The following is a 24,079-nucleotide window of genomic DNA, read 5'->3' as shown; positions in this document are numbered from 1 at the left end:
AACAGCTTTCCCAAAGTGTTTCTCTGTAATTGTTGCAATTTAGTCATATCACGTATTAATGCTTAATCCACTTAATCACACACCGCAAATCTGGACATTTTCCACCAATACAGAGGGCTCACGGTTCACAAGACATCTGAGGAGCGGCTATCAAAGGTAATAGCTCCACATTTCACAATCTACCTGGTTGAGGGTGTGGTCAGCCCTGCTCTCCTGTCGTAACCCTGGTCCATCCCCCTCGAATGCATCCGCATTGGTATCTTCCTGCGCATCCCTGTTCGGCGAGCGCAGAGTGACATCTCGCCCAGCAGCCCCCGGAAACTGATGAGTCCCGATAACTTCCTGAGGACTGATGTGTAATTGGGCCAAAGTGGCATCTTCTTGGCTGTTAACCTGTAACGGGAGCTGATCGATGTCCTCCTTGGAAGCGCGCTGGGTCTGGCTCAGAGTATTATCTGCTAAACCCTTTGGTGAGGGATGTGTCTTGGTGTGTTGTTGAGCTGCATTGCCTTCCTGCCCCTCTCTGTCCACTCGGATGTTCTTGACTTTAGGATCGAGGTGGGACGTCCGCGATGCTCTGTCTTCACTGTGACGCCCTCGGGAGTGGAGAGCAGGTTTACTCCGGCCGGGATCAGCGTGGGGTGTGAGAGGGGAGCTTCCATGACCCTGTCTGAGGTGCTGCCATCTCCCTGGGTTCGGGTCCCCTACGGCACTATTCCCGGCCTCGCCCCATGCTGTCGGAAGCAAGAGGGGCCCGTCTCTCAGTCTCCCCTGCGTCCCGTGGCCCTCAGGCGTGCACCAGCTCTGCAGGTCGCTGTGGATGTGTGCCGCTGCCCTCTTGATGCCCAAGATCTCTCTCTGGTGCCTCAGCAGCAGTTTCCTCTGCTGCCGCGCTGCCTTGTAGACGTTGTGCAGGTGCCTGATCTCGGCCTGTGTGGAGGCAGGAGGACAGGGATTGAGTCTAGAGTGGGATGGCTGTGGGGACCAGTGAGAGACAGCTACTGTACTGCAGGCGGTCACTGCACATTGTCTTCGTTCCCCTTTGGCACATTTTTCTGGGGATATTACTAACAGCGGTATGCTGTAAATTATCTATTAATTATGCATCTGTTGCTCATTAATTAGTAGTGTTTGTCTAATCTGTGGTATGTAGGGAATAAAATGAGAAGCGCTGACTGCGGCTGGCCACCCTGTCGAGGAGGGATGTGTGCAGATCAATCCCACAATCACCTGCTCCTGCTGCAGCCTGTTGAGGACCTCCTCTTGCCTCTTGGTGATGTCCAGCAGAGCCACGTCCTCGCCTGGCCTCAGAGACCTGTTGGAAAACACACACCACCTCTGTCACAAAACACCGCCTTCCAAAGCTGCATCTGACGAAGCATTATTTACCCGGAAACACAGGGAGCGTCCTCTCCTGTGTGTGGGTGTCGGGTCTCGGAGGAGAAGCCTGTTTTGTCACCGGACTGAGCCAAAGCCATGATCATTATAGCTTCCCCTCGTTCTTCAGATCAATGAAGGGACTTGGCTGGGCGTCTGCTGTTCAGCTTTATCTTTTCTTCATCGATCAGCGAGAGCGGCTGCCAGGGCTGGGGTGCAAAGTTCACAACAGTGGCATTCATCTGCGCACTTAACACGTAAGGAGAAATATGAGATTTAGAAAAAGAACAACTGGGGTGTCTTTGAATTCATCTGTGCCTTTCTGCGGTTGACAGCATCCCTTCTTCCTACATGAATCAGCTCCTGGGCTGTGTTAACTGCGTCGCATCGTCTGACCAGATTGTGCTCAACCCATTATCCTCTCAAGGCCGGTTTACAGCGTTTCAGCTTGCAGCATTTCTCCCTCACATCATCACTCCTGTATGCAGTGATATTAAAAAGCACTTGCAGATCCCTGCTCTTCTGGCTCTTTACACATTAACGCACTCGAATTGCAGGCTTCGTGGTGGACAACCCGGATCTTGACAGTTATTTGGTTTTACTTCTCTCCTCTAGGGCTGCCAGCAAAATCCAAAGGCAGCTTTTAAGATGTGACAGGTTTAAACTGCTGTCATTGCTTTGGAGTTACTGGAGACGATTTTAGACGATGCTTTAATGTGTTTATTTGTAAGACACACTGATTAAATGTGGCTCCCTCTTATCTGTCAGCAGAGCCTTGATGACGACTATAACTGATCTGACAGGGGGAGAGGAAGAGCATAGGTCTCAGCTTTGAAATATCAGGTCTACACTATAATGGACGACACCACCTCCAAACTCTACTCCCTACCACCCAATTCTCCCCCACGGCCAAAGAGTGGCACCACTCACCGTCTCTGGTGCTCCAGCCAGGCGAGCTCGGCCTGTGTCTTCTCCCGCAGCGCCTCCTCCCGCAGCCTGAAGAGGGCACGGTGCTGTCGTCCCCTCAGCTCCTCATCGCGCAGGGACTGCCGGGACAGCTCCAGAGACAGGCGGCTCAGCATGTCCCCGCGGCCGTAGAACTGGCTCAGCTCGCTCCACTGCAAGCACAGCACACGGCGGCTCAGCGATCACAATCACGGCACGGGCCAGGGGCACAGACTCTCTCTCTCACCGGGAATTAAACACATCCTCTGTGTGCAACTAATGTAAAGCTGAACATTCATTTTCGCGAGTTCATGGAGGGTCGCGGACTGCGTGTGTCTTCTGTTGGACGTGTTACACGGTCTGCTTGCGTGTGAATGTCAGGGACACACACTTATCTATACATCGGCATAACTAAATGCAAATGATCCAATATATAAGAAAGATGAGAATATTCAGCCTCTTGCCCAATTCTAGATACAAAGACAGTTTATGCATCCATCTGCCAAACTATCGACCCCTTTCACAAGTTTTTAATGCGGATTCGATCGACATTTCTGCTTGGAAGGCTTTGATACAAAATGTGTGGTTCATAAATGATATTGTTAATTGCACTTCTGTGGAATTGGCTATATATTTCTCTTACAGACGCCTATGGGGAAGCAGGACACGGATATTGCCATCAGAAAAAGTTAGAAGTCTGCATAGAATGTATTTCAGTAAATCTATGCCGACACAGGCAAAAAAAATCAACAACTGAAAACCATAGGAGACTCTTGTGAACATTTCTAATCGAACAGATTAGAGGAAATCAAATATTTATCACATAATAAAGTATACAGGTCTGCAGAGGCCTCAGAGATCCAGAAAAAGCTGATTAATATAGAGGGATGTCTCCCTTACCCTGCTGGTGGAGTTGGTGTTGGCTTCGCTCCCGCTGTTCTCTGACTCAGGGCTCACTCTGCCCTCCGAGGGAGACATGCGTGTGCCAGGCTGTGCCCGTTTCTCCGGCCCACGGGCATCCCCACCCACAGATGCTACAAAAACAAGACACCGGCACATATGTGTAAAACCTCAAACATCCTGTCAATGTATTTTAGATATAAGTTGCAAGGACAGAAAAAATGTAGTGAAATAGATTAAAAACACACACTTTCAAGTCTATGTACTCAGCACACTTTGACATATGTTCCGTGTCATATTGTTTATATTTTATAAATGTGCATTAAAAAAAAAAAATCCATCCAGTTTTAAATGTACTTTATAAGTCAGGATAAAATAGCAATATGCTATTTCTGACAAAGCTTCTGGTGTCCCTTGAAGAACCCCTGGAACGTTTCAAAGTAAGTGGTGCAGAACTGAGGAACTACATGCTCCCACTGGTGTAAATAATCTGAAAATATATATATATTCTCTCTCTCTGTACGTATGGAAGGAGAGCAAAGGAAATAAAAACAAAAACGCAGTGTAACTCGACAGAAACAAAGCTGCGAATCTTGACACAAGATGACAAACTCAACACTTTCATTGTCTATCTGTGTCCGGACGATGCATTTGGCGCACTTCCTCTGTTCTCTGTTCACAAGGAAGAGACGCTAATTTCTTCAATCCCGACGCTAAGCCAAAACTGTTGTGAGCAGCTTAGTGAAGGAAAGAACAAAAGAAAAAAACAGCATTACGGCATGGCTAAAGCGGGCCGAATCCAAGGCAAAATGGCCATTAGTGTAAGGAGATTGGGAGCATAGGAGGCATTGTCTTGGGATTGCGGCTGGGCACTGGAGTTTTAAGAGGTTTTAGAGAAGGGCTAAAAGACTTCAGCCCCTCCGTAACCCGAAGATATGGCGGAGCACAATGAAGACAATGCCTCGGATTTACAGCTGATCCGCTGACCGGCTTGGCATCGCAGAGCAGGCTTTGGGAAGATTTGTCCACACTTTCCCTTCCTAGAGTACCCTTCATTAATCAAATTGTTTTCTCTCCCTCCCTCCCTCCCTCCCTCTTCTCTCCCTGTCTCTCCTGCCAGGGCGCTCGAACACACAGCGCCAGGCCGAGCGAACGTCGTCGTAGAGTCAGCAGGCCACATCAGAGACAATATGTTTCTCGAGAGGCGTTGGAGTTCACTTATTCTTCCGATGGTTGATTAAAACCTGTATCTCTAAATATATACGGTCCTGGTTTTACACAGGGCCTGAACTCTTCTGGGTTTCTGATGCTCATCACTCACTTTAAAATGAGTTATTAAGACATATCTGCATCCGAATATCCAGGAAACGTTTTACCGTGTGGGTCTAGAACGACATCAGTGGTTGACTCTTGTGTTCAGATGAAATAGTCATGGCTGAATCAAGATATGAATGTCAAAAGAAGAGCCAATGTTGGCTTATTTACAGCTGTTCCCTAGTCACATTGACCAGCCTGAATTGGCCCTAAATAAAGGAAAAAGGAGAAAACGCCAACATTTGTCGAGTCATAGATGTGTGATGAAGACTGGGGTAATATCGTGTCACACGAATGCACTCTCTAGGGGGCCAGATTCCTGTATGTTTTAAAACATACCTTTCAATTAGCAGCTGAGTCTTCTATATGATCTGACACTGAATTTAAAAACCTGTGGATCCTGTAGGCCTTGGAGTTGCCTGTCCCTGCATTGTGCGATAAACCAGAACCCAAGGGCCCATGTGTTGTCTCCAACCATAGCCTCTCCTGCCCTGGTCCCCCTACTCGATGCACACATTGCTGGGCCAAAGCGTTAAGATGGGGCTGAACAAAGGGCTACATACACATGAAAATTATGATTTCTTGAGTAGTGGACACAAAAAAACAAACACAAACACACAAAGCCGCACTTGTCCTCCGGGGAGAGGGAGTTTGCGTGAACACGGCTGCTTTTCATTAAGAGATCCACATGTTGTGCGGTCTGATCCTCCGCAGGCTGTTTAAAAAGGGGATTTCACTTTCTTAGTGACTTAGGCAAGGTCTCCCACAGACCCATTAATATCTCCAGGCTGGGCATTACCCGCAAGCCGACGGGCCAAATCCCACTAAAAGCTTTCGCTAAGTGCTTCTCTTTCGTAAGTCATAGATTCCCCCCAGCCCCTTCTCCACTCGCCTTCACGATTACGGTTTTTTTCCAGTTCTTTAGATGTTTAATTAATGAAGAGGAGATCTACCTGATGAGTAGAAAAAAAACAAAAACGTAAAATCAAACGTATCCTACCTAGATGCTTTAATCCGGCACGCAATGATATTGAGAAAGTGTATTAAATAGTCACCCCAAGCCCAATGGTGTGTTTGTTAAATAAATAATATAAACAAATGATCAGACTGGTGTCGAATCAAAACAAGTCTTAAAAATTAAACAAATGATTTTGAAAATGAATAATAATAATGATAATGATAATAAAATAATGGAAATGGATTAAAATATACAAATATGATCAAATTCCATATTAAATTACATGTTGTGCTGTTAGTTACCATTCTTTGGCAAACACCAAATCCAAACCGTGACCGGCCCGCACACCGCACGTTTCTAACTTGTCGGCTCTCATCGCTTCATTTATAACTTCCACACAATGGCCGCAGACAACACATTAAACTGCGATGGGGCACAGGTTTCTGATCTGCGGTCTGCAGGTCAAAGACTTGGTCTGAAGTCTCGGCCTCGGCTATGTGTTTGACAGGTCTGTTCTTCTAACCGATGCAAACCCGCCACCGGCCGCTGAGTTATGTTGTGATTTGTCGCCGGTCTGACATTTTGATTTGGTGCAGGCCTCGGTCACGACGTGTTGACAGCTGCCATATTTGGAAAAAAGACAAAATATTTAAGACCAGGGATCCCCAACCCCGGTCCCACAGACTCACGCGTCTCCTTCGCTACTTTCTCGATCCCTGTGCTGGACGGGTTCCTAACTTAATTTGACATCGCTCATGATTTGTCCTCTCTTAAAGACCCACACTTTTCACGTTACTCATAAAAACGTACAGATAAGATAGAAATCTCCATTTATTGGCGCACCTAATCCAACGAGAAAGGTCTAATTAAGCAGAGTATTAGTTCAAACTAAGGGTCCAATTAGGTAAATGGGAGCTCGGCGATAAAAACCAGGGGACACCAGGGTGTTGAAGACTTTCCTTCTGTCAGACACTTATTCATTCCCCGCGTGAAATACGGCCCGGTTTCGGCACGTCCAAAACTTGACGCTAACGGCTCAAACCATTTTGAAATGAAAAAGAGATATAAGACTTTACAAGTCATTATTCATGCTACAACAAAGCCCATAGAACATTCTTTGGCTAAAGTATTGTACTTTGTTATTTTTATTGCCATACTTTCACTTATTATAAAAGTGTAATACGGCTAATAAAATCCATAAATTAGTTGGGAAGTTTTATAGGAGCAACATGTGCCGGTGAGGAGCCACGGGACCCTCCACAATGGAGCCATATTTCCTGGCTTCGGACGCAGTTAAAGGGAAACGTGTGTGTGATTTCAGATTGATTTAAAAGGCAGCGCTGCCCTCCGGGTCCTACCTGGGGCTCTGCGGAGGGGGCCTGGAGACCTGGCCCAGGAGGACAGAGTGACCGCTGGCTGTGTCCCGTCTCCCGTCCCCGCCTCGCCCCTCCTCTGACCACGGCTCTCGTACCTGCAGGGCACAGAGAGGTCAGTCCAAGTGCAGGACAGCGGCTCTCTCGGGCGTATGATCTGTGTCTCCATCCACAGAGACCAGTGAGACTCTAGCACCAGGTTTACACTCCCTTCTCCACAGGGCGAGCGGAAATAAATATCTTTTCCTGCAGAATAAATATGAATGTTGCAATGTTGACGATCTGGAGCGATGCATAAAATCAACGTGTATAAAGCCCAAATTGTCAAACTGGCAAAATTATATATACACATATCATTGTGTTCTTATTAATTTCTTACTGTTATTCAGCAGAAGTTCTTATCCAACACTGGAATACAGGGTACTACAAATTACAATTAATTCATATCCAGCAGCTTTCTGTAACAACAACAACAAAACAGCTGGAACATGAGAGAAATGCACGTTCACTGGGTGATTTTTGGAGACGTAAAAGGTGACCGAGCTTTTTCTAGTTGCCACAAACCCGTAAATCCCAACATCTAAACATATGAACAAAACAAGAATAGATGGGCTTTTTTTCCCCACTCTCAACAGTAGATTGTGCACCCTGCACCATTACAGACCCAGGCAGGCTTACTGATGTAAAAGTGTGGTATGATGATGTGTAGCCAACAAACAAACCCACAAACAAGCAGAAGAGACAGGAAGTGTCGAGCGTGGGTATTTATTCTATCATGAAACTCGGCAGCTTTAACTGGGCTGTGAATTGAGTCTGTTCAGTTCCTGTCTCACATTTACAAGATGCTATAGTAGAGAAATGATATATATAAAGACAGACAGAGACAGGGGGTGTTTGAGGTTTGCTGTATTTGTGCTCTGGCCTCGTATGCGTTACATATTCCTAATGAGTGGTGACTGATGTTTCAGACCGGTCTATTCTCACGTTCATGAGGATTGTCAATCACTAAAGGGCTTTTTAATTTTTTTCAGGTTCAAATAATTGGAAATTAGGGCTAGAAATACCAACAGAGGCATTAAGATCCTTCATACATAGATTTGTGTTCCTGGAAGTTTAAAAAAGGAAAAGGAAAGCTTATTCATCTCCAAAGTTGATCAATAATACATTTAAACAGATTATAAAAATAGCTATTCTAATATAAGGCATTTTATATAAGTCTGGTTGCTAGTTAAGTGACAAACAGTTGGCTTAAACAGGCAAATAAACCTATTAAGCTAGAATTTGTTGTGCTCGGTGTGTGTGTGGCGGCTGTGTCATATTTATTGAGCGACTAAGACTCACGGCCTGAGTTGGATTAAATCAGGGCTGCTCAGAGTGACAGTAATGTCAGGCCAAGAACTATGGCAGGGGTTAATCACAACATCCAAGACAACAACAACGACAAAAACAAGAAGAATCTGTAATAAAGTAATAGTGGCAGATGTTTTTGGCTTGTTTGTGTGTGTTTTTGTTGGGGGAACGCAATAGATGTGAAAGGGTGTTTAAGCTGCAATCTGCTTACTCAAATCTCATGTTGTCTTATTTCTCTCCGCGTGGTAATAAGCTGTGCACTTGTGTACTGATGCGCAGAAAAACAACGAAAAATGGCCCGACTTAGAAACGCACACAATGACAGATTAGCAGAAGGGAGTTTCCTTTTAAAAAGCTTGTTTTTGTTGTTGTTTTATCCCAGTGGTGAAAGGAAAGATTGTCGTTTTTCCAAATCTGGATCATGTAGAAGTTTATAGATTACAGCTGCTCGTTACACAGACACACACACACTAATTTATTTATTACTAAATAAAGACTACTCGTTATAAATTATAGGGGGTGCTAATTGAAGAGTCCAGAATAATCCAGAGAGAGAGATGTGCGCTCAGTGAAAGGCATTTTTATGCTGGCAGGACAAGAGATGTGTCTGAAGAGACAATTTGGGAACATTCAAAAACAGACTGGATAGGATCCTTGATCACTTAGTTATTAATGGACACCAAACGAGCAAGATGGGGCGAATGGGTTCCTCTTGATTGGACACTTTCTCATGTTATTATGATTGTTGAGTCACGCGACTGGCCAACACAAACCATTAAAGAAAGACCCCGTGAACATAATCTCCGGTGGTGAGCTCAGCTCGGACCCGACTCACTCGCTCATTTCATATGTATCTTCGAATCAGGCAGTGCTGGGACACATTTCGATTCTATAAAGTATTTTATTTTGGCCGGAAGAGACAAAAAGTAAAGTAACTTGTCTGTCTGTCTGGAGCTTTGAACAATAGAGATGTCATGTGAATATAAAGTAGGTCCTAGAAATATTCCTTCTGCTTATTTTTTCCATACAAACATTATTCTACATTTTTTTTAATATAAAATAAAATGCAAAATTATTTACCAGTTGCTGCTCTTTGGAGATTGAATAAAGCACTACTTGATTTGAAGGTAGATCTGATTGCCACATAGTTAAATGTTGCACTAAGCTGTATCCACATCAAATCAGAGGTCATATCATTTCAAAAATTGTGAGAAGAAGGAGAGGGAGAAGAAGAGAATCACATTGCTCAGCTTGACTGCAAGGATCTCTCTCGTTTCCAGGCTGGTTTGACATATCCCTGCTCCCTCTAGTGCCGAAACACTTCACCTCCATCCCCCGGTCTCTCTCTCTTGCTGTAGATTCGCGGCTGTTTCCCTGTGAGCATCTCATCCCCTGGTGACGACTCCAGAGTACGACACCCAGAGCAACAAGGTCCGACTTATTTCTCATCTGTCGGCCAGTTTCTGAAAGTTGTTTTAATTGTTTTAGTCAAACCAGAGGAGCTTTTCCAGATCAGCAGGGACACACGCACCCGGGGACACTAATGGAAATTGGGCTTCAAGGCATTCAAGACAGAAAACAGGAGACACTTCTTCACACAGAGAGGTGTCACAATCTGAACAAACTCTGACTGGATAGGATCCTTGATCACTTAGTTATTAATGGACACCAAACGAGCGCGATGGGGCGAATGGCCTTCTCTCGACTGGACACTTTCTGATGTTGTAATACATTGACATACACTTCAATGTATAGTGAGATACTTTAACTTATATCTAAATGTATCTGACACTCCGACATACGACAAATGTGGGATAACGTGATCCTGAGATATATTTCAATACCAATATCGAGTTGATCTATTTAATATATAACAAATGCACAATGCGCAGTGAGAACTGCGTATTCTCTGCAGTCTGGTCCAAACAACGAGTGAAAGAAACCTTCAATAAATTATAATATAGACCAGTTCCAACACAGCACAGACGGGAACCATTTATACGATAAATGCTTCTCACAGGAACAGTGACCACTACAGAGAAAAACACTACCTCACTTGAGTTTCAATACACAAACATCTACACAGCTGACCTACAGCTGGCTGATCTCCTTCACCAGGCGGGGAAAACAGGGCTGATCTCCCTAAGCCACTACAGATTTTGACCTTGGTGTGTATTTGTGTCTTTAAAAAAGGAGGCATTACCGTAACGAATATCACTTTAATCCAAAAATGCTTTTGTATTTTGTTTATTAAATGTAGATTCACCCCCAAAGATTTGCGACTCATTTTAATAAAAGTCCCTAATACCCCGTCCCCGCGAAGCTGGATTCACCTCATAAACGAGATGCAGCTTTCGAAACTTTCAATAATTACTTCCCTGTAATGTGATTCCTGGGAGCAAAGCCGGTGACAGAGGCAGCCGGCAGGTGGGACAATAGCCACGCAGTGGGATTGACAGGAGCGCCGCAGATTGAAACCCAATTTGTCAGGACGGTACTCTCACAAAGTGCCGCGCAATCTCCTTAAAAACTGGTCGACTTAAGGCTGCATTAACACAAGAGTGCGCAACGGTGCATTAAATATATGAGGGTGGGCCAGATCATCTTTATTAAAATCATTGTTTATGGAGGAAAAATTACTCTTCCTCCCCGGCGACTCCGGCTTCTGTCGCTTTCTGCCCTCAGGCGTCACTAACCTGGATCTGAGCTGTAATCCTGCAAAGGGACGGGGGGGCGGTCTATTTCAAACGAGAGGGAGCGACGTTGTGGGAAACCGGAGCCCCACGCCTCTCCACATGTGATGAGGAATGAACTCAGCGGCTGACATGGGGGGTGTGTGTGGGTGGCAGACGGACTCGCACTTTGGTTCGGTTTCTGTCGCTGAGGGTCGAGGGGACGGAACCACGTAAAGCACAGCGTGGGCAAGTCATCTGAAACAGACAGTTTTAACGAAGTAGGTCAATAAAACAAAGGAAAGAAAAGGAAAGACAAAACGGCATATTAACAAGCGGAAGTTCGTGCCGTTTGTGAATCTTGTATGGATCTTGATTGTGCTTTTCCTCACACACAGCTGTTCGGTGTTGGCCTCGTATTGACACTTGAGTGTTCGGGGTTCCTCCTGTGAAGAGGTGTCCGAGAGTGTTGCGGTGCTGCTGCGCGGCTCGTCGTCGGTTCAGGAGGCCAAGACGGGCTCTCGGCTGCTTCAGACCCCGCGGGTGTGAGAAGTGACGTGTGAAGGCAGTGAGGGAGCATTTTTAACATACCCTGTTGACTTGTCTCCGCTCCCTGCCTCTGTCTCTCGAGCTCTCAGCCTCGTCTGTTTCAGGACTCCAGCTGTTACAGGGAATACTAGGGTTAGGAGTGGGAACGTCTCTGAATCCGCAAAGTCCGCTCAATGCATGAAAGTTTTTTATTGCCAAGTTCAGCTGCAATTGTTCAGGCGTTAACAGCATTGCAAACATATCCACATTACCAATCCACACTCAAAAGAATGAAACAACAAGGAACAGGCGGTGGATCGAACCTCTCACATCTCTTTGTGCGAGTCCATAACTAAGATCATTAAGTAACAGGGTGTGAGTGAGCGCTGACGGGGAACGGGCTGTTTTAAATGGGTCAGATGGTCCACGTTTGGGCCCGTGTTATAAAACAATGAGAGAACCGTCTGCACCTGGCCGCGCTCCTCTGGGTTCACTGACTTCCCCGGTCCAGGGAAGCTCCTCGCTGATGGACGTCGAGTCCCACTCTTCGGGCGCTCCGGCTGCCCGTGCCTCCTTCCCCGCAGCGCCGCTGTCCCTGCCTGTAGACCGACTGCGACCGGCTGCCGGGCTGACAGTCGGGCTGCCCGTGGCCCCCAGCCTCGCGGCCTCCTGCTCCACCCGGGCCCCCAGTGCCGCCGCGGCCCGTCTCAGGGCCTCCACCCGCTCGGCCACGCCGCCCACCCTGCAGATTTTCAGAGCATTACCTTGTGAGTCTAGCACTGCATTTTCTCATGCAATTCAGGTCAAACCTTCATTTGATAGTTTACAGTGCCCTCTACTGGCCTTGTGTGAGAATAACAGATGCATATTCACTGATCTCTGTGTATGAATCGACAATTGTGATGGTAGGAAGCTGGCACCTGTGTACATGACATTTAGGACAGATATGATCCACAGAACTGTCTCTCTCTAGGATTGGATTGGTACTTCATTTTCTTCAGAGTGACGAACTTATTCAAACAACACACACCGGCTGATACAACACACAGCCCTCACCCTCTCTTCTGATTCGCTGGGCCAGGAGCCGTTGCCCTCGTCTCGGCGGACACCTTCGTCTCCGTGGCCCCGGGACTTAAAGACAGAGGCGGCCCCTTGTGTACGGAGAATAGAAACGGTCAGAGCCAACACTCCCATACAGCGTGACAACAACAGCAACACAAAAGCACGAGATCCTGTGAATATAGAAATTATTTTAATTCAGAAAATGATCAGACGATAAATAAACGCATAATCTGGCAGTAACTGGGATCATAACAGCACAGGCTGCCAGACTCAATGCAAGTAAAGACAGCATTATTGATTATTAATGATCATTATTAATGAAGTGAAGGATCTGATTGTAGGCAAACCAGAGAAGAGAATTAAGTGTTTGATAAATCGTCTTCTCCTGCCCTGCAGCTCCTTCGGGCGTGGGGCCCTTTTGGGGAATAATAAGACTGATCTGTGAACCCGGCTGAGACTGATGTGGAGCAGGGTGTGTGCGAGTCTCTCATCACAGACCTCGAGTGGCTTTGCGCCTCTCCTCCCTTCCGGCACCGGGCCACTGCGGGGGCTCACCTTGACCTTCTTCCGGGCTGTTTGCTGCTTTCGGAGCACCTCCTGCACCCTGCCCTTCCTCTCCTCCTCCTGCCTGAGAGCCGCCTGCTTCTCCTGCCTTGCCTTCCTCCTCCTCTCGCTCTCCCGACGGCCCATGAAAGCCCGCACGTCGTCGGCGCTCTGGCTCTGGGGCACCGAGGGGCGCTGTGAGCCCACCTGCTCCTTCTCACCTTGGCCAGATGCTTTTCTTGAGCTTCTCGAAGCGAGAGGAGGCGGTTTATTCTGCGGAGAGGCGGGGCTCCTCACAGGGAAGAGAGGGTTTCTATGGGAGGGGCTTAGTGAATGACCATTGATTGGTTGGTTTGGGGAAGTTCTAATCTGGGGAGATGAAGGTGAGGGACCGCGGAGAGCGGAGTGTCTCTTGGAGGCTGGAGAGCTTCTATCGGAGGTGGGGTTGTCTTTTGATGGGAAGAGACCTCGTCTTGTTCGGCTCTTTAAGGAGGTCGAATGGCTGCTGTTGGAAGTGCCCCGAGATGTACCAAGTCTTGCTTCGGATGGGGCTTCGAGGCCCAGCGCTCTGTCACTCTTTAACTGTGAGTCTCGGAGAAAGAAGAGAAGCAAACTTTAATTAAATGTAGATCAATCCAAACCAAGACAAACTGGGTACCATTTCACAGATCAAAGGCTGATAGCTTGGCCGTTCCAAGAGATGCACAGTGCTTACACAACCTTCTTCAGTTTAAGCACAGCCATGTCAGCCTTGTCAAAGAGCAGGAGGGAACTCTTAATTCAGTGCGCAGTGTAATACAACACAATACAACACACATCCTACCTCCGGTCCCGGGGGTGGTGTTCTGTGCTGGAGAAGTCAGAAGCCGGGGACGGGGTCCCAGCACCTGCCTCACCAATCTCTGCGCCTCCCTCCAGGCTGACACCCCAGGAGAACGCCCCCCTGGAGAGAGAGGGGCAATCGCGCCCGTTTGTAATCGACTCACACACATTCCATCTGTTAATGGGGGTTTGGGATCATTTAAACAATTGATTAATTGGAAAGGGGCACGAATTGTCAGCCACCTTAGTCATCAATGTAGGAGGATAAGATTAAACATACAAGGAGAAACACTTGTATCAAGTCATAGCTCCACCAATCATTTCGCTGCGTCTCTTCTCCAGTGCAGTTATTTTGAAAGGGCACCTTTCAAACCTCAGTGAAACAAACCCTAAACATCATCCATGCATTACAACGTATAGTTCATCTACTACATGTTCATTCCAAATGTCTTTTATAAGGCACCTGCTACTCTGAGACGAACACAAGCATAATCATTGGCCAATCACAAGTCACACGGATATTTAATACCGAAGAGATTTACTGACCCAGGTTCGAATAGAGCGCCCAGGTCAGGGACATGGCATTGTGAAATTAACTGAATCATACAGGGAATACACCCCAGTCAAACAGTAATGATAGCACAATACAATATCCGTCCCCCTGTGACATTATGAAGGCATCTCGATGGGTTTTCTATCCTGAAAATCTTGACATCGTTCAAGCATTAACACGCTCTGCGCTGACGCACGTCATCAGTGCCGTGACATGAAGGTGTTATTAAGTGAGGGAGTGACCTTTGAACCCCCATCCATCTCCTCCAGCCCTGACCCCTGTTGACCCTGCTCGGAGGACGTGAGTGATGGGTGTCTCCCGATGATCCAATGGACTCCAGGCAGCGGCCCGGGCGGCTCTGGGTCAACGCGGTGATTTGTCAAACGCTCGATAGCGCACTCTGAGCCCTGGTGATGTATAGCGTCTCTGCGGTGCTCTTCAGACGAGACCCCTGCCTGGGATGGGCTGGTGGCTCCCATTGCTTTGACTGTACAAGTGCAAGTTAAATATGAACGGCTGGATTGAGTTTGTCCTCCAGCCGTCCTGATTAAGACCCTGCCTTCGGATGCAGATGTCAAACGTGAACAGTCGTGCCAGTGGTAATGCTCAGCGATCTGTTACTGGCAGCCAGACGTTGATCAATCAGTGTGAAAAGAGGGGAGCCGCACCATCAATCTTTGCTTGGATCAAGCCCCCATCGTAACTCAAGTTAAACCATTCTGCGGCACTGCTGAGTCTGCAGAGGAGGACACTGCCATTGTGTTTACATATTTTATGTTATGATGAGATCCCATTTAATGAGTATTTTTATTTTTATTTTATTCTCTGTTACTTTCAGAGAAGACAAAGGCGCAGACATTACAGAGCAGACGAGCAGTCAGTGTGACAACTAACAGATGTGCTTTGCCCAAAATAACAGCTATAACCATTTCAAAAACACTTTAAAAATGAGGAATCTCCCGCGTGCAATCGTTTCTGAACTTGACAAGCTTCTCAATTTGATTTCTCTTATTGTTTTGTCCTGTAAACAGCGGCAGGGGGTCACACTCCTGCCCCAGTGGTATTTCTTTGAGTGACACTGAGATAAAGCACCTGGTTTTGCAGCGCCGACTCTGGCAGCAGGGGGGCTTGTGCTCGCTTTCTTTCCTCGGACCCCGGCTCCCAGGGCTCCTCTTGCTGTTCCCTCTAGAGACACAGAAACACATCCAGACAGATACGTCACACCGCTCTGTGCTGGGAAAATTATTCAACACAAATAGAAAAAGTGGGACTCCAGACGCAACGGTAATTTCAGCTCCAGCTGCTTGGTAGTTTGGTAGGTATTGTAGTTTTTGGTGTCTTGTGTTTGTAACTAGTCCCCCTATAGTCAGGTGTGACCCGGTGACGTGGCTGTATGCAAAAATTGAGTAAGTACTCGGAGACAGATTTATTATTTTTCTGGCTTGGACGTAAACAAAATACAGGGCCTCCTTGCCATCCAAAACAAACTTAATAAAGAAACAAAAATAAAAGCCTACCTCCGCATCGAGCGCTGCCTACACCCCGATTCCCCTAGCTACAGGTGGGACCGCTAACCCGCTTGCCCAACAAACCATAATTATGTAAACAAAACAACAGACAGTTATTTTTTTTAATCCAACAGCAGTTTCCCCCCCCCCTTCCACACTCCATATAAGCTATTGCGCCAGTACAGACTCGTAACCTCATTCCCAAACTCTCCCCACTCACACACACAGCACAGACACCCTTATGTCCCCACTTAATTAGCTAATTAGTTGATGCAGCTGTTGTCAATTAGCAAATCAGGCCCTGGAGAGAACCAGCTAAATTGTTTTTCTGGAAACAGCACCCTCTGCTGTCTTAAACTCACATACCTATTGTCCATGACCTCTCCACACACAGGATGTGATGAATAATCTTGGTGCACAAAAACACAAACATCGTGATGTGACTGTATGGTGATCCACGGCACTGACCTTCCTTGGCTTGGGTTCTCGCAGCAGTTCTGACAGCAGGCCCGGCCGGTCTGTTTGCTTTGTCCCCCACTATGCTGAACCCTAAAAAGAGAAGTTGATATAAAAAAATAAACAATTTTTATAAAAATGTGGTAAATGTCAAAGTGTTCTCTTTCAGAGGAGAAGATGACGCCAACAAACGTAGCGAACAACACATCCATGACTCCGACAGATCCAAACATATTCTTCTCAGTCAAATGGAGTTTAGGGTTTAACTGTTGATTTGGAAACATGGAACAAGGTTTGCTCTGGAGACCACTGCGAAATGTTTTGTCTTTCTTCCACGAACACAGAGACGAAAGACTTGAAATTAGAATTGATCTGCATTTACTGAAACAGACATTTTCTTACCATTCCACTTGTTTTATCACTTAAAACCACCCAGCAAATAGATGGGTTAAAACCCTGTACCGAAAATAAATGAATCCTTCATTACAATGACACATTAGCAAATTAGCAGAATATACTGTGATGTTACTACACTGGTAAGAAGAAAAGTCCCCCTGTGTTCAAAACAATCGCTCCTTCAGGGTTTAGTATCTCAGTATTCGTACTTGTTTTTTTTTAGTTACTTATTTTTGTTTCCATATTGCTTATTTTTCCTATTTATATGAATATGAAATAAATTGTCATCAAGCCCGGATACCCTGGGGAATTATAAATTTGAAACTACAAAAACCCGGGCCTGGAATTTTCTCCCGGTTTTGGAAACATTAGCTCTGAGTGACACTAGTGTTGATCTGGGATGAGACTAGGAACCTTCTTCTCAGAAGACGAGGAAGAGAAAAAGACTTGGACTGACCTCTATAGGCCGGCGGGGGCGTGGCGAAGGAGACTCTGCGGACCTTCCTGACGACCGGGCCCCTCTGGCTGACGTGAGTGGTCCGAAGGGGGCTGTCAGTCACCCCCCCCGCCTGGCGATCTTGCTTCTGCTGCCAGATCCTCTCGCGCAGGTGTTCTATGGCCCGGCCCGGTGGGGAGCCGACCCTCAGCAGCTGTCTGCGTCGTTCCTGTGACCCCGAGGACGGAGAGATAGCGCCCCCTCCAGGACTCCGAGATCTCCTTCCTGGACATCTCCCCAGGCTTCCCCGAGTCTCCCAGTAGCGAACGGTCTGAGGCTCGGGAAGATGTCCACTGAGATCATCAGTTTGTCCTTTGGGTTTGGTCGCGTCCGGCCGGGGCAGGTTCGTTGTCTCCAGAAGGACCCCAGAGTCAAACAGCAGCCTTCTTGAGGTTCTCTGTTCGGGAGTAAGTGTCAGGCTGGTCCTGCTAGGGAAAAGATCAGTTTCTGTGTTAGTCTGCAGTTAACAGCATTTCAAAGGGTATGAAATGGCCATAACCAGGAGAATGAATTGTTCACCTCAGTAAAGTGCAGTCCGTTGCCTCGGGGCTCTTCATATTTTCCGAACTCTTTCTCTCTGCAGTCAGACGGCTGTCCATCTCAACACACCAGCCTGCAGGGAGAACTGAAATGACAACAGGTCCCATGTTCTCCACTTTAAGCATCATCTGGTAACCGTCCAATCGCACACATTAGTGCTCACAACCTTCTGATGTACCTGTTGGCGAGTCTGGCAGGACTCCTGCCCTGGGTGGTATGAACCCCGCGGTGGTGTTTCCTTTACTGCCCAGTTTCTCCTCGACTAGATGGAGCTGAGCAACAAACAGAGAGAGGTGGGGGGGTAATCTAAGAGCACTGCGACAGGGTAAACAACATCATGGTCTAGACGCGTGAAGAAGTATTTCGCTTTAAAGGGAAGCCGCTCGGTTCTGAGACATGTAGTCCTCCATGTCTGCCCCTGTTGATACGGCTCTAGTTAAATACCTATAATTTGCCTTTTGTTTGAATCGCTCTTTCCATTCCATTTGAAAATGCCTTCTCTCAGACTGCGTGGAAAGTGCTGAGGTGTGCGTATGGAAGAACAACAACAACACTTCCTTCTGGCAAATCTCAGGTAGTGGACCAGTGAAGCATGCCACACGCACACGCGAACACGCGAACAAGCACACACACACACACACTCACACACACTCACACACACACACACACACACAGATACACACACACACTCACACACACACACACACACTCACATACACACACACACACGCACACACACACACGCGCACACACTCACACACACACACTCACACACACACACACACTCACATACACACACACACACTCACACACTCACACACACGCACTCACACAAACTCACACACTCCCACACACTCACAAACTCACACACACACAAACTCACACTCACATACACACACACGCACACACTCACACACACACACACACACACACAGATACACACACACACTCACACACACACACACTCACATACACACACACACAGATACACACACACACTCACATACACACACACACGCACACACACACGCACACACACACTCACATACACACACACACGCACACACACACTCACACACACACACACACGCACACACACACTCACATACACTCACACATGCACACACGCACACACTCACACACATGCACACACATGCACGCACACACATGCACACACATGCACACACATGCACACACACACAAACACACACTTGCTATGGACAACCCAGTTCATTGACACAGGGTATCCAAGGTTTTAGCTGTCACAAGGGGAAGGAAATATTGCAGCTATGTTACTTGGGTTGCAACAAAGTATCCTGCTATATTTTGAAACCCTGCTATTTTCTATTTAAAGCAAGAAAAGCACATTGGATGGAGCACCGGAAATCCTTGTTTGGTGTGAAAGAGAATAACTAAACAAGAGCATCAGAAACACCAGTTAAAATTGATTCAGACGAGCACAAAGAGAGGTGGACATTGCTCCTCAGTCCCAATAACCCTTCAGGATCGAGGAGCTACAGGTGTGTTCCTTCAGTTTTAAGCATACAGAATATAACTTGTGTTTGGGGTGGCACACGTGTTGGGTGTGTTACTCACCACCCGTCTTGCTTCGCTCAGCCTTTCCCGAGCTCCCTCCACATCTAGGACAGAAACAGACACCCTCCTTAGAAATCAGTCATTGGCATTTATAGTCTTTATTAAAAAGCAGCAGCACCGACAGCGCAACACTTCAAACTATTGCACAGATTTATAATTGTGATCAGTAAAAACAGCCACATTTGTTAAAATGATCCCTTGATCTGGGAAGAGGGTTAAATCTGGTCTCATTCAGCAGATAATTAGTCTGATTGATAGTGAAGACCTCAGATTTGACTGAGAAGCACAAGACTGCGCTGCTCTGGATTTCTGAGGTGTGTAAAAACACAGATGTTCATTGCTCCACGTTCATTGTTTAGAATCAGTAAATGCACACCGTTATTATAAATCGTCAGAGGTTCAGCTTAATTTCACACTCACCCTGCAGTTTCAAGGATCTTTCCATACTGGAAGAGCCAGGCTGCTTATCAACGTCTTCTAATCTATAAAACTTCCCTGAGTGCGTTTTTGTGTTTCTAAATCAAGAATATAGAAATGAGGAGGAATTTAATAAATATACATGCACTGTTTTTGTTCACCACTAGAGTCAGTCTAAAGTATTCACACTCGTCCTTTGAAGCCAACTCATTTATTTAAAAATGTATTTTAAATATATACTTAATCTATCGATGATATATGGATCAGAGTTTGTTGATCTCTGATTCAACCTAGAAAAAGCCATAAAGATTCGATAGAAAATGAACTTGTATTAAAGATCTTAAACATATTAATTAATTTATATCAATGTGTGGTAAGTAAATATTCCACACTAGTAATTGTCCACCTTATGTAGTTGTAATGTCATTTTGAACTTGTAATGTGTACTATGTTTTGATCTGTAATTGTATACTATTGCGCTTGTATATTGCTCTTATGTTTTGTAAATCGCTCTGGATTAGGTCGTCTGCTAAGAAATAAATAATAACAACAATAAAAATAATAATACAATTACAAAGGCAAATTGCATTTAACCACCAGGTGGCGTAAGAGACGTGTTACCACAGAAGTGCTTCATATGGTTACATAGGCGCTGAGCTGCACGTCGCAATGGCTGAACTGTAACCAGAAAACAAACACAAGATCAACCAGATCCAGTTAAAATGACGAGAAATAAAATACCAGCCAGTATGTCTTAAGAAGAGGACATATCATTACAATATATAATTTACAGTCATGTACTGACAAAAGGAAGAAACGTGTTTAAAATGTACTTACCTGCATCAGAGTGAGTGAGTGAGGGTGGCGGCGCCAGTGCGTCCGCAGCTGCTCGGGCACCTTTTAACTAACGACGCTCCCTGGCTTGTTGTTGTTATGATTATTGGTATTATAATAATAATAATAATAATTATTATTATTATTAATAATAATTATATTATTGATTGAATACCCCCATTACACAGTTTCTAGAATAGCATTCCGTGTCTGAGCCTTGGCTGATGCCTTTTCAACCCCCCACACAATGCCTGCAGTGCCCCACCTGTCGCCCAGGTGAGAGCGCCTGTCTGCGCCTGCGCTCGGTCTGTCCCCCCAGCGCAGATGTCCGCAGCTCTGCGCGGGTCTTTGCGGCTGCACCATTGGGATCGCCGAGATGCTGCAGATCTGCGCAGAACTGCGGGAATCTGCGCTACACGAACGCGACCAGTGATTCCCGCCCCACGTCGCGCCAACCAGACCCACCGTTTCCAGCAGCAACATCTGAGCGTCTGCGGTGCGAACTGGGGTCGTCAATGCAACAATATCGAGAAACTCATATAATTAGGGCTCAGCGCAGATCCGGACAGCAGGCGCGTTCACTGCGTTGTGCGGATGCTACCTGACACTTTCAGCCAGGAAAGCACCCAGTGACTCCTTTTGAATGCATTGCGTTAACAATCAAACAGGTACAGCCAGAGAGAAATCCTCTTATTATATTTGAAACATAACATCCTGTCCATTTTCATATACTTTCTTAGAGCTTGTGAACTTTATTCTTGGTCTGTAACTCACTGCCACATTTAGCAATCACACTTATTTTAATGTAGATTTCGTGTCTGTAAAGCCGAAGTCAGATATTCTGTCTGCTAAGTAACATGTCCTTCTCGGTGTGAAGTGAAGGTGAGATAAAATGTGAAGTGCAGGGACAGTGTCTGCTCGGTGCGGTGCTTTCACTTGCGCTGTGGTCTCGTACCAAGAAACCCAAGCAGCCACACTGCTTTCCTTTCTGCTGACGCTCAGTAAGTTCTCACCGCCAAGAGAAGCGTATTGTTAAGCTGCACTTCGGGCTCCTCGGTCCTGTGACCTGTTGGCACTCTGCCCTGCATGCTTTGCTATCGCCATCCTGCTCAACCATCGAGCGCAATGTGTAAAGTCACCAGGGCCATCTGAACACTTCAAAAAGGCTTTTTTTGCTGTCAAGACGCCAGGGCACTAATGCCAAAGACTGAAGCCACAAACTCTCGATTCCACCACTTCAGCACTTAGCATTTTACAGCATTCCTCACTTTGTTTCCAATGGAAAGGTTCCCATCTCCCCAAAAAGACTGATTTATAAAATGCTGTAAAAGTTCATCCACTGAACAAGTAACAGGACAGAACGCTCTCTGAACCAAGACACTGTTCAGCATCAAAGGGTGTGAGGGGAAACACGTACATTTCCTCTTTGTCTCTTATTGTGCCAAGTCTATCAGTCACTTTTCAGGACGATACTTATTGTGCATGCAGTCAAACACAACCCTGATCCTCTCTGAGCCGCTGTTACCGCTCTTTCCTGCTCTGACTGTGTTTTGGGTCCAGCCTTGTGACACGGTCTTCCAGTTCCTCTGGAAAGTCACCCGAGCGCTGAGCTGCTCTTCATAATAAGGGATGTGGGATCGTTATGAATCAGCTGCCACTGAGGTTCTGTTGTAGCTCTGGATTGCTCCGCCGTGGTGTAGAGAAATGCCTCTCGCTTTGTGCCCTGAATAATCTTCTTTAGTTTCCTATTTGAGCTTCAAACAGTTTCTTCACCTGCCAGAAGCAAGTCACCCTCGTTAGTCCTGCAATAAATCACTGTAATGAATTCACAGTTCGATGAGCTCAGTGTTCGAGAGTAGAGTAACCCTGTATCTTATCTCACCTGCTGTCCCTAGATCTATATTTCCCTTCACTGCATTCTGCTGTTCTTGTTTTCCTCCAAGCCACTCTACATTAATTAACATTTCACTGTTTGCTAGTACATTTATAATGCTTTTCAGTGGGAGTAACCCTGGAATCAGCCAAATGCAACATCACAAAACACTGCGTAGCTTCTCCTGAAGTAGTTCACCCAGAGTTGACCTATAAATAACTCGCCTACATGACTTGGAAATCATAGAATGAATCTTATTCTTAACCTATGCAGGGCTTTGTTGCTGATCTGTGACTCAGATTTATTCTAAAACCAGCTACACAGACACTGGACTAAACCTGAAAACACAGAGCGGAAATGCACATCATTCACACAACCTTGCTGCAACAGTTAAACAAAGAGTGTATTTGGCATTTCGGCCGGGTGCAGCAGGTGCATACCTTTTACATGAGTCCCCATCACTTTCAAATCCAGGAAAGTTCACGAGCTGTGGGGGTTCATCTCAGAGGTCTTTATTTTGACAGATCAGGCTCGCTGCGAATGTCCACAATCTTCTCATTGGCACTGCCATCAATCGCTCTCCCCCCCGCTGTATTTCATTAATAATCTTGAGATTCAGATGATGGATGCTGCTGGGTCTGCATTACTGTTTAGCTTCCACTGACTAAAGATTCCTCCCCCAACTTGTGCGGCGCACTGGAGTGGCAACACCGTGCTCGCCGGCTCTCCCACCGGCCTGTGCGTCTCCCAGACACCTTAGAACAGGACTGGGTGGCAAAAAGATGTTTGCAAGGGTCGTGGAAAAACACATCAACCTAGTGTGGATCAGTCAACGGATCAGAGCCAGTGGGCAGCAGGCGATCACCATGAGAGCTTAGGAGATGCCTGTGTGTTAGTAACTAGGAAAACATAAGCAATCTTAAAAATGTCCTTTCCCACAATGCTCGTGTGTTGTGTATTTAAGACACCTGTTTGTAATGAAGCAATGCCATACAGTGAACAAAGTGCTAGTACTTGCAGGCTATTCATTCACGCTAGTTAAGTTCTTGCACATTTCAAAAGTTGTCACGTTTTAAAAGGCCACCAGGATTGTGGAGGAAAGTGACAATGCTACACTTGTCTTTGTCACAGGACCTGGGAGTGATCGTATTGTTCCCCTGACAGGACTGAGTTTTAGACCCTGAACACATCTAAATTGCACTGTTCTGAGCACCGGTGTTCTGTGACTGTGAATGACTGAGAAAGAGCTCAGGCCTTCAGTCCATCAGATTGTGCTCATGACCGGCACCATGGCCTCCTCCTGGCTCCTGGAGGAACACTCTGTACCGGCTTAGACAACATGACCTGCAAACTATTCCAAGAATGACCGCCCTTCACGTATAACCCCTCTCCTGCCACCAGGGCAAAACCCACATGGAGTTGCTTATTGTTTGCATTGTCCCTTTCCGCTGCATTAAATACATCTGATTGAATCGTGACTTTCAATTCCAACATTCATTAGTCAGCACACTCAAGTCTTCCCTTAAATAGTTAAATTTCTCAATCTGTAATCAAAACGTGAGACTT

General features: G+C 46.3%; 1 protein-coding gene across 1 annotated transcript in view; it reads right to left on the bottom strand.

Annotated features, from left to right (window-relative positions):
- Positions 1-22,542, bottom strand: part of LOC136758184 (centrosome-associated protein 350) — a 36,035-nt gene extending 13,493 nt beyond the window's left edge. Inside the window, exons 1-19 of the mRNA XM_066712454.1 lie at positions 20,644-22,542; positions 20,428-20,484; positions 19,810-19,904; positions 19,390-19,433; positions 17,972-18,065; positions 17,773-17,866; positions 17,215-17,678; positions 16,374-16,454; positions 15,490-15,582; positions 13,846-13,965; positions 13,035-13,612; positions 12,474-12,568; positions 11,888-12,159; positions 11,481-11,550; positions 6,853-6,965; positions 3,223-3,356; positions 2,308-2,495; positions 1,231-1,315; positions 184-930 (exon numbers count right to left, since the gene is read on the bottom strand). Coding sequence (XP_066568551.1) covers positions 184-930; positions 1,231-1,315; positions 2,308-2,495; positions 3,223-3,356; positions 6,853-6,965; positions 11,481-11,550; positions 11,888-12,159; positions 12,474-12,568; positions 13,035-13,612; positions 13,846-13,965; positions 15,490-15,582; positions 16,374-16,454; positions 17,215-17,678; positions 17,773-17,866; positions 17,972-18,065; positions 19,390-19,433; positions 19,810-19,834 — 3,297 coding nt within the window. The 5' untranslated portion in view covers positions 19,835-19,904; positions 20,428-20,484; positions 20,644-22,542. The remainder of the gene's footprint in view (positions 1-183; positions 931-1,230; positions 1,316-2,307; positions 2,496-3,222; positions 3,357-6,852; positions 6,966-11,480; positions 11,551-11,887; positions 12,160-12,473; positions 12,569-13,034; positions 13,613-13,845; positions 13,966-15,489; positions 15,583-16,373; positions 16,455-17,214; positions 17,679-17,772; positions 17,867-17,971; positions 18,066-19,389; positions 19,434-19,809; positions 19,905-20,427; positions 20,485-20,643) is intronic.
- Between the last annotated feature and the right edge of the window lie 1,537 nt (positions 22,543-24,079).

The sequence above is a fragment of the Amia ocellicauda genome, chromosome 9, assembly GCF_036373705.1.
Source record: "Amia ocellicauda isolate fAmiCal2 chromosome 9, fAmiCal2.hap1, whole genome shotgun sequence".
Taxonomy (NCBI): domain Eukaryota; kingdom Metazoa; phylum Chordata; class Actinopteri; order Amiiformes; family Amiidae; genus Amia; species Amia ocellicauda.
This window is presented reverse-complemented; position numbering and strand designations above follow the sequence as displayed.